Below are 10,897 nucleotides of genomic sequence, written 5' to 3'. Positions count from 1 at the left end.
TGAGGATTTTTGGGGGGAACAGATGCTAAAAAAAGGAAGAGGAAAAGAGAATATATATATATATATATATATATATATATATTTAAAAGATATATACGCATATATATATATTCGCTTTGAAATTTAAAAAAATATATATATATATATATAATAATAAAAAGGGAGGGAAATTCAAAATAAATAAATAAATAAAATAAAATAATAATAAATACAAAAAAAGGAGATTATGGATAGGGATCGGAAATTTTGAATTCAAAATTTAAAAAAAAGAAAAAAAGAAAAGAAAAAGAAAATCTCTCCCGGGAGTTGGAGATTCTTCGGGATGTTGAGGATTTTTGGGATGAAAAAAGGGACAAGGAAAAAGGAGAGGGTTTTTGAAAAAGAGAGAGATAGAGGAAGAAGGAGGGATAAGAAGAAAAGAAGGAGAGGGAGAGAGGGGACAGAGAAAAAAAAGGGACTGAAATAAGACCGGGATTTTTTTTGAAGAAAAAGAGAGAAATTAAACAAGAAGAGAGAGAATTTTGAAGAAGAAGTGAGAAGGAAGAAGGAGAAGAATAGGACAAGGAGGTCGGAGAAGATTGATCTGCAAGAAGAAGAAGTATTGTAATTTTCTTTGTAAAATAAAAAAAAATAGATGCAATGGTTTAAAAAAAAAAAACCCCTTATTTTTGCATGATGAACATAGTGTCTCCATGTTGATGTCTCCATGTCTCTACATATGATGGGCCCCACTTTTAAAAATGATAGGTTTTTTTTTAAAATTTGAGAGCATGCCATGCATATTCCATGCCCATGATTCTTCCTGCATACATTAAAAATAAAAAAAAATGGAATGGGTCCCACGTGATTCTTTCATGCTTTGTTTTTTTTTATCTTTTCTAAAAAAACCATGCACGTATGCATCATGATGAGCATGCATTTCTTTTCTTCTCTCTCTCGTGTTTGGGCTTCTCTCCTCTTCCTGGTTCTTCTCTCCATGCCATCTATTACGGAACCGAGCTCTTGAGATGAAGATGAAGAATAAGATCAATAGAGATTATTACCTCGCTCTCCATATCTATCCGATGATGTCGATACTTCCGAGCAGCGAGGCGATTGAGATCCGAGATGTATGGGCGGAGAACCTTGAAGACTTGTTCGCTCTCACTCGTTGAAGACTTGTTCGCTCTCACTACGTTTCCATGAGTGCAGAGTTCCCTGGCGTTGCTCATTTCCTTGTTAGTGTTTTCCCTACTACCGATGGCTACCACTACCTCACTCTCAAGGCCAACATTGACATCCCAGAGTTTATCCGGGCTCAGCCTTACTCTTCCCGCTACTGATAGCTCTCCCCGCCTCTCCTTGGGTATAATCTCAGTTATGGGCTGATGAAGATGAATCCCTTGCATGAAGAGAAAGATGGGGATGTCTCCATTGTCCTCCAATGAAGCTAGGTAGCTTGCAAGGATTTCCCTAATTCACAGCATTTTATGTGTGAAATATCTCTTCAGCAAGATATCACATGAGTGCTACTGCAAACCATATTATTGCTATGTCCGTGACGTTATGGCTCGCTGCAAACACCTGACTGGGTTGTTAAGACATTGTCATGCATTAAATAATGGCAGTAAATGGCAGAATATGAGAAAAATCTGGTTGGTATGGCAACAGAAACTGAACTGGAAGACTTCAAGCTCTGAATTGAGGATGCTAAGAATGCTACCTTTGCGGCCATTGAAGAAAGTATTGTCCCTGGTGTTGGTGCGGCTTATGTTCACCTCTCTGCGTATGTCCCTGCAATCAAGAATAAGATTGAAGACAACGATGAGGATTTGGTGCCAATGTTATGTAAAAAGCACTGGTGACACTGCAGCCTTGATAGTGCACGTTGTCGGAGTCAAGGAAAGGAAGAAGTGGTGAGGGAGAAAACTAAGGATCGTGATTGGGAGATATGTTATAATGCCATAATTGACAAGCATGAGAACCTGGTTAGATCCGGTGTGAGTGATCCCGCAAAGGTGATAATATATATGCCTTGCAGAGCTCTGTTTCAATGGGTGGACTTGTCTTAACAACACAATCCATTGTCTTTGGGAAGCCCAAACCCAAGGCTCTTGTTGCTGCTCCGGCCCCTGGTACTCTTATGGTATAAGTCTAACCAATTTTCTTTTCGTCTTTGTCGAATTTAGGATTAGTTATCCAGAGTTCTGGTAAATGCGAAACCAAGCTAGGGACTATTCAAATAAGCTGATCTTGGAATGACATGCTATAACATGAGTATTCTACATTAGATATTCTTGTAGCTTTGCATTTGGAATTTTCTTGTCACTTTGTAAAATAAAAAAAATGAAGGATGAAAAGAAAAGGGAGAGATGAAAAAAAAATGGTGAAAAGTTAGTAAAAAAGAAAGGGAAAATAAAAAAAATGAAGGGTGAGCTGAAAAAAAAAGAGAGAAGGAAAAATATGGAAAAAATGAAGGGTGAATTTGAAAAAAAGAGAGAAGGAAAAAAATATGGAAAAAAATGGAAGGGTGAGATTTGAGAGAGAAGGAAACATATGGAAAAAATGAAGGGTGAATTTGAAAAAAAGAGAGAGAAGAAAAAAATATGAAAAAATGGAAGGGTGAGTAAAATGAGAGAAGAAAGAAAAATATGGGAAAATGAAAAGATGGGTTAAAAAAAAACAGAGAGTAAAAAAATGAGAAAAAAGTAAAGGATGAATTTGAGTGGGGGTATTTTGGTAATTTCATTTTTGCAAGGCCTCCTATAGAAGAAAAATCTTATGAAATTTCTCTCATTCCACCATGAAGCCTTGGCTTTTCTTGGGATAATGAGAAATTTTTTTCATGAAATTTCTCTCATTCCACCTTGAAGCTTTGGGTTTTCTTGGGGTAACGAGAATTTCTATGAAATTTCTCTCATTCCACCTTGAAGCTTTGGCTTTTCTTGGGGTAACGAGAAATTTTTCATGATTTCTCTCATTCCACCTTGAAGCTTTGACTTTCTTGGGGTAACGAGAAATTTTTCATGAAATTTCTCTCATTCCACCTTGAAGTCTTGACTTCCTTGGGGTAACGAGAAATTTTTTATAGATTTCTCTCATTCCACCTTGAAGCCTTGGCTTTCTTGGGGTAACGAGAAATTTTTCATGAAATTTCTCTCATTCCACTTTGAAGTCTTGACTTCCTAGGGGTAACGAGAAATTTTTTTCATAAATTTCTCTCATTCCACATTGAAGTCTCGACTTTCTATGGGTAACGAGAAATTTTTCATAATTTCTTTAATTCCACCTTGAAGTCTTGACACTCTTGGGGTAAAGAGAAATTTTTCATAAAAAAAATCAAACCCTTTCTTCAAGCTCACTTTAATTTGAAGTCTTTTGACATTCATGGGAGTAAAAAAAAGTGAAATGAAAAGAAGAATAAAAAAATTCCTTGAAGTGATAAAAAAAAATTAAAAAAATGAATGAAAAGTTCACAAAAAAATATCTCTCATCAACACTTATAAAAAAAGAGAAAAGTTGACAAAGATTTCTTGAAGCTCACTTGGAGGTCTTTTGATACCCGTTGGAGTGAAAAGAGATGCAATGAAAAGTACAAAAAAAAAGAAAATCTTTTCTTGAAATGAAAGGAAGAGTAAAAAAATGAAGATTTCACAGAAAAAAAAATGATGATGGATGAAAAAAAAAATGAATGAAAATTTTCAAAAAAATAAAAAATGCTTCTCGTCAACATTCATTGAAAAAGTTGAGTTGGCAAAGATTTTTTTTCTAAGCCCATTATAAGATCTCTTTCAAAAAAAAAAGAGTTTGAGGATCATTTTAAAATCAAGTCAAAATTATCAAGTTAATGACCTAGCCATGTTAAAGGTCACGACTTTAAAAAAAAAAGAAAAAATCAAATGGTCAAGGCTCAAAAGCATTGAAGAGCTAAGACCTAAATGCATCATGTAAACGACGAATGCAACTCTGAAGTTTTAAGGCACTAAGAAGCTAAAGACTTGAGGAGTTTCACAAGTCAAGGAGCTGGAGATTTTACAAGCGGAAAGAGCCAAAGTCTTCAGCGATAAAAGAAGCAAAAGTGGCAAAGTAGGCAACTCGTAAATGTAGAGTGGCTGCAGCTTGGACCAAGCTATGTTTCAAGACACAAACCCACATAAAAAAAAGAAATTGAGGAGAGCTACATCCACAAAGCTAAAAGGATCTTCTGACACACTTTCAGTATAGGAGAGTATAGGAGCTAAGAGTGCCAGCTAAAAAATAAATTTTGAAGAGCATGATAGAAATAGCTCTTTCTAAAAAATCTCTTGTTAAGCTCTCTTAGAGAATAGCTCTCTTCTTTTGTATTCTTGTCTATGATCATGTATTCGCATGCATCTTTGAAATTAAATATAAAAAAAAATTATCATGTTTACTCAGTTACTTCTCATTCACACTTGTTTCTTAATCGGAGATTCCCATGACATTGTTTGGGGTAATTAATATTAGGGACTTGCCCCTAATAGGAGTCACGAACCCGCAATCATCTGAAATATAAAAAAAAAATTAAATTTTGATTTGTGATCCATGCTTTTCAACCGGTCAATCCCAATTAAAGGCCGGGTGGAAAGAAAGGAGCCCACACCGGCGTTCGACGACTCTATTCTGTTGTGGTGTGTGATGAGTTGTCAGCTGTCTTTTAATGCTATAAGCTTCACAATAGGCCTGAAATTCACCGGAAGTAAATTCGCCTCCGCGATCGGTTCTCAAGGCCTTCACTCGGTGTTCAAACTGCTTCTCCACACGGATTCTGAACATCTTAAAAAATTCTAGAGCTTGAGACTTAACCTGCAAAAAATATACCCATGCATACCTGGTGCAATCATCAATCAATAGCATGAAGTATGAATTGCCTCCCCTAGATTTGGTTTGCATGGGGCCACAAAGATCTCCATGGATTATTTTTGTGGCTTGGTTGATCTTCTCATGCTTTCATCAGGAAATAGGATCTTGGTTTGTTTCCCATATACACAACCTTCACAGGGATGTGCTATAATATTATCTAGAAGCCCATGGACAAGCTTGTCTTTTGCAAGCTTCTACAAGCTGTTGAAGTTAGTGTGACCAAACCTCTCATGCCATATGAAAGAGTTGTCTGGTTTGGTTGCAACTACATGTGTTGATTCAACATCATTGATTGTAAGGGGAAACAGGTTATGCTCTGACTTTCAAATTCGAGCTAGCTCTACATCTGAGTGTTGGTGTTTAATAACACACTCTTGATCATCAAAGAAAAGAGTGTCACCTCCTTCTAATAGTTGCCCAACACTGAGAAGGTTGTGAGCAATTTTTGGTACAAATTGAACTTTGTCAAGTTCCTTCACTTGCCCTCCTCTCGTCTTGAATCTCACAGTCTCCATTCCTTCTACTTTCATCATTCGATTGTCTCCCAATCGAACAACCTGCTGATAAGATGTATCCAAGATCTGAAACAGAGATTTCATACCTGTCATGTGATTACTGCAGCCGCTGTCTAGCAACCACACTTCTTCAAGCTGATCTTCTGAGATGTTACCCACCATGAACAAATGAGTAACTTCGGTGTCTTCTTCCACAACATTAGCTGAATTGTCCTTCTGCCAACATTGGGATTTGTAATGCCCGTACTTCTTACAGTTGTAGCATTGGATGTGAGCTTTACTTTTCTTGCCTTCTCCTTGAGTTTCCTTCTGTTCAGGACACACGACCTCTTCCTCTGTCCCTCCAGCGACCTCTGCAACCTCCACATCCCCTTCCTCTACCTGTAATGACATTATAATTTGATGTAGAGCCTTCTTCCCTTAGCATGAAAATGCCTTCACTTCAACATGATCCGTCTCCATATCAAGTCTACTCTCATGGCCCTTCAAAGAGCCACTTAGTTCATCCACTGTAAGGGTAGAAAGATCCTTGGCTTCTATGATAGATGAGACCATGTGTCTGAACTTCGGTAAAAGACTGCGAAGTATTTTACCAACCACCGTCTGCTTAGTGAGATCCTCTCCAAGGCTTCTAATGTGATAAGCGATAGTTAGCACCCTGCTAACATAGTCCTGAAATGGACTCTCCATTCTTCATCCTCATGGTCTCAAACTCCTGTCGATATGAGTACAACTTCGCAACTGAACTCTTTGAACACCCTTGATACTCTCTTTCTTCAATATATCCCAAGCCTTTTTAGCATTTCTCGTCTGAGAAATTTTGATGAGGACTTTCTCATCCAAACTTTGCTGTATAATGACAAGTGCCCTTAGCATTCTTCTTGATGTTCTCATCCATCTTATGCTCATCCTTTTCTTCCTCATCATAGCCCTTATCAAACGATCTTCCAAAGGTCCCAAGAAACAAGAATGGTCTCCATCTTGAGACTCCACAACCCATAACCATCCCCACTGAAGAGTGGTACATTGATTTGGGATGAGCTGCTTGAAGTGATACCAAGATTGGTCATCTCTGATACCATTGTTGTGAAGATTAAGAGCCAGAAGATAAGGAGAAAGAGCATATACTATTACAGAGAAGATGAACACCAACAACTTTGAACTGAAGCTCTTCATTTTACCACACTTACATTACTTTTCTGCACTAGATAAATAACAGCATACATTATGAGATTCATAAACAATAGCTACAAGACAAACAAGACAAACTTACACACATACTAATAAAACACAAGTAAACATGCATTAACTCTACTTAGACTAGATAGCTCCATCCACAATCAACGTGCATGGCATACACTAATCACAGTGCACAGAAACCTGGTCTTCTCATGGATATTCAGAGCATAACACACAACAAAATTAACACAAAAGAAATAAAATTAAAAAAAAAGGAATTTCTATCACACCAAACTTTGTTGTATAATGACAAGTGCCTTAGCATTCTTCTTGATGTTCTCATCGAACTTATGCTCATCCTTTTCTTCCTCATCATAGCCCTTATCAACGATCTTCCAAAGGTCCCGAGAAACAAGAATGATCTACATCTTGAGACTCCACAACCCATAACCATCCCCACTGAAGAGTGGTACATTGATTTGGGATGAGCTGTTTGAAGTGATACCAAGATTGGCCATCTCTGATACCATTGTTGTGAATATTAAGAGCCAGAAGATAAGGAGAAAGAGCATATACTATTACAGAGAAGATGAACACCAACAACTTGAACTAAAGCTCTTCAGTTTACCACACTTACATTACTTTTCTTCACTAGATAAATAACAGCATACATTATAAGATTCATAAACAACAGCTACAAGACAAACTTACACACATACTCATAAAACACAAGTAAACATGCATTAACTCTACTTAGACTAGATAGCTCCATCCACAATCAACGTGCATGGCATGCACTAATCACAGTGCACAGAACCTGGTCTTCTCATGGATATTCAGAGCATAACACACAACAAAATAACACAAAAGAAATAAAATTAAAAAAAAAGGAATTTCTATCACACCAAATCATAGAAAACAATGATTTTTAATTATCATATTAAAAGCTAATAAAACACACAATACAACCATCAATCTTAATTGTCATAACAATTTTTCTGTCTAATCAGATATTTAAGGATTCAAGACATGTCTAAACCAAACTTAATTTGGCTTATCCATATCTCATGCTAAAAAACCACCAATACTATGTCTCCTCCATAAAAACATCAATCAAGAAATCAATAAAATTAACTCATGGAAAAAAAAACAAAGAAAACAGCACTCAATCCTTCTTCTTGAGAGACTCCACCCTACCATCATTCCCACCAAGTTTCATATACTTATCCTTCCTGGTAAGCGTTGTGCATTCAAACCCTAATGCAGCAGCAATCATCCCTCTGAACATGATTAGCAACTTCAATGGAGGACTTCCCACCCTTACAAGTCTGCTCCAAAGGTAGTTTATCAAGAAAAGTAACCTCATAAACAGGTCTTGGATTCATGAAGAAGAAGAACCCATCCATGAACTTCCACCCTCTAACAGTGGTACCATAGAACATGCTCTGACGAGTCTTCACAGCTACAGGGACAATGCGGTCTGATAGCTCGGCAAAGAGGGCTGAGAAACGGAGGAGATAAGGTTCACGGCAAGTGGTGCCTGTTTCGAGAAATTATATACTGCTTTTGGTTATACAATGATAATAATACATCGCCAAAAAAAGCAAATATAATTACTAAGAAAAGTTCACCTGACTGACTAATAAAGGTTGAAGTAACTTAAATAATTGATTTTAAGTTTAATATAAAAAATAAGAGGTTTATACTTCAAGTAACGTGATTCCTAAGATACCAGTGAGAGGAAGACCAAATACATATATATATATATATATATAAAAATTGTTTCAAATTATTATAAACAAGTTGCAAAATCTACATATGATTTTAAAATTATTTTAAAATATTAAATATAAATATTAAATGATATGTCTTTCTCTAAAAACCCTTCAAATTGAAACGAAATTGAATTGATTGGAGTGAAAAAAATAAAAGAGACGCCTAAAATTGTTCTGGTCCAATTTATAATTTTATTAGATTGAGTGAAAAACTAGATAAAATCATTAAAAAAAACTAGATAAAAGTCTATAAAGTATTAAAAATATACGAAAATACTAATATATATATTTTTGAAAAATATGTGAAAAAAAAATGCTAAAATAGCGAAGAAAAACCTTCAGGGCAGATGACAAGATCGCCGGTTTGTAGGAGGGTGGAGATGCGAGCAGCATCGGTGGCACGATCACGAGACAAAGCAACGGCGGGGATGGGGGAGATGCGCTCAGAGAAGGAGGAAATGCTATAGGTGACGCAGGAGATCTGGCGGCCGAGGGCGATGGAGATGATGATCGGATCTAGAGCGGTGCGGTGGTTGGAGATGAGGAGGGCGCCGGGAGAGCCTGGAGAAGGTGGAGGAGGAGGGTTGCCGTTGATGATGAGCTTTGATGCCGGTGAGAGCATAGGTGTAGCGGACGAAGCGAGGGGGGATTGGGAGGTTGAAGAAGACCCGGAAAATGGAGAGGAGGAGACCGAATGGGAGCCAGATTAGGGTTATCGCCGCCGTGCCGGGTTCTGGGGCGACGAACGAGACGACCGTCGTGGAAGATGATCGGGTTGTCCAGCTCTGATTGGGGAACTTTCGCCGCTTTCTTGTTGGGGAAACACCATGTATGCTTCCTTTGTTTTCAAAATTTAAAAGTGTTTAGATTTTGAATTACATGTGAAATTACTTAATTACCCATTTTGTGTATATATCTATTTATGATGTATTTTTTATTTACTAAAATCAATTACATATATTTTCATGTATTAATTTTAAGCATTGAAAATTTTTTATACAAACAAAAAATTATTTTAACGGACATTAAAAGATCAAAAGTTGTTCAAAACAATTATAAGAAAAATAAAATTAACAAAGAGTTGGAAAAAAAATTAACATGATTGTCAAGTTATATATATATATATATATATAAACCACTAACAAATGACTTAATTGCTTTCTCCAAATAATTTTAAAAACCAAACATGTATTTACTATTTTATCAATAAATACCGTTACTGATTTTGAATTTTCACAACGGTTTAATATTAATAAATTAATTTTAAAATTTCCAGTTCTTAGGAAGCAGAAAGAATTGTTTTCCTTTCGCTTTTGGACACTGTGAACATATCCACATGAATTTATACCTTTTTTATTTTTTTAAGGAAAATCTTACAAAGACTATCCTACTTTTAACATTATTAAATGAATAATCCCTTAAAATTTCAACAAATCAACCATTTATATTAAAACCCAAAAATAAAAATTAAAAATTAAAAATTAAAAAATAAAAATAAATAAAAATCCCTAAATTATAATAAATTTCAAATATATATATATATATATATATAATAAGAGGAAGAAATTCACATACCTTGCAAAGCGCCATGAAATCATGATCGGTTTCACGATCTCCCAACCCTAAATCCGGCGACTCATCCCCAAATTCCTTGACAACGGCGTCCCTTTTCCTCACTCCGACGAGCACTCCCGGCGGCGTCACGAAGCCGGTGAGCCTCCTCGTCTTCGGATTCACCTCCAGTTCCGTCCCCAGCACCCGATCTCCCCCCAAATACTCCTTCACAAACGGCTCCACCATCACCGTCGGGTTCGCCGTCACCACCACCCTCCTCCGGCCACAAGACCTAAACGGCTTCCACGAATCCGCCCTCACATCAGCGGCGTAGAACCGGGGCAGCACCGCCCGTGCGACCAGTTCAACGTCCCGCATCCGCAGGCCACGGACGGTGACGTAGATCATGATCTGGATGCCAGCAGCCTCGGAGATGAGGCGGTAGACGGCGAGGATGATCGGAGAGATGATGAGGAGGATGGCGGCTCGGAGGAAGCTGCCGGCTTCGACGGCAAGGAGGAAGAAGTAAGGGAAGGAACTGCGGGAGACCAGCAACGTGCCGTCGAGATCGGCCGCGACGCTGTGAGATTCGCGATCGGATGGCTGGCAGTGCGTCACGGATGGAAAATTACGTTGTTCCGCAGGCATAGCTTAACTGTCTCCTTTTTCTTCTTCGCTTTTATTTGGGCGCTGCTGCGGGGACGGAATTGTGTTAGAGACGCGAGAGAAGGTGAAGGTGCGGTTTATATAAAGTTATTATTATTATTATTATTATTATTATTATTATTATTATTGTGAGGATAAATGGATAATGACATTATAGTCCTTGTCTAATATTAGTTTTTAAAAAAATACTTTTTGGTGCCCCAGCCTCCCGGTAAAAATAAGTAATTATTAATATATTCTTATTATATATTCATTTCGGTTCCTTTTAGTTGTACATTTCGGAAAAAACTTATGAAATATTGAATATATTTTTTAAAATTTATCCATTACATTTAATATATTTTTATA

General features: G+C 37.1%; 1 protein-coding gene and 1 pseudogene across 1 annotated transcript; one reads left to right on the top strand and one right to left on the bottom strand.

Annotated features, from left to right (window-relative positions):
- The first annotated feature begins 1,610 nt into the window (after positions 1–1,610).
- Positions 1,611–2,131, top strand: LOC120257947 (annotated as a pseudogene).
- Positions 2,132–7,466: 5,335 nt separating this feature from the next.
- On the bottom strand, positions 7,467–10,597 carry LOC120263848 (glycerol-3-phosphate 2-O-acyltransferase 4-like). Its single transcript, XM_039271826.1, is given in 7 exon segments — positions 7,467–7,830; positions 7,832–8,094; positions 8,666–8,933; positions 8,935–9,066; positions 9,068–9,151; positions 9,153–9,167; positions 9,905–10,597. Coding segments are annotated over 7 exon segments (1,500 nt in total). The 5' UTR covers positions 10,532–10,597; the 3' UTR covers positions 7,467–7,719.
- Positions 10,598–10,897: the final 300 nt, after the last annotated feature.

The sequence above is a fragment of the Dioscorea cayenensis genome, chromosome 1 (assembly GCF_009730915.1).
Source record: "Dioscorea cayenensis subsp. rotundata cultivar TDr96_F1 chromosome 1, TDr96_F1_v2_PseudoChromosome.rev07_lg8_w22 25.fasta, whole genome shotgun sequence".
Classification (NCBI taxonomy): Eukaryota; Viridiplantae; Streptophyta; class Magnoliopsida; order Dioscoreales; family Dioscoreaceae; genus Dioscorea; species Dioscorea cayenensis.
The sequence above is the reverse complement of the archived record's forward strand: the minus strand, read 5'-3'. Positions and strand labels throughout refer to the sequence as shown.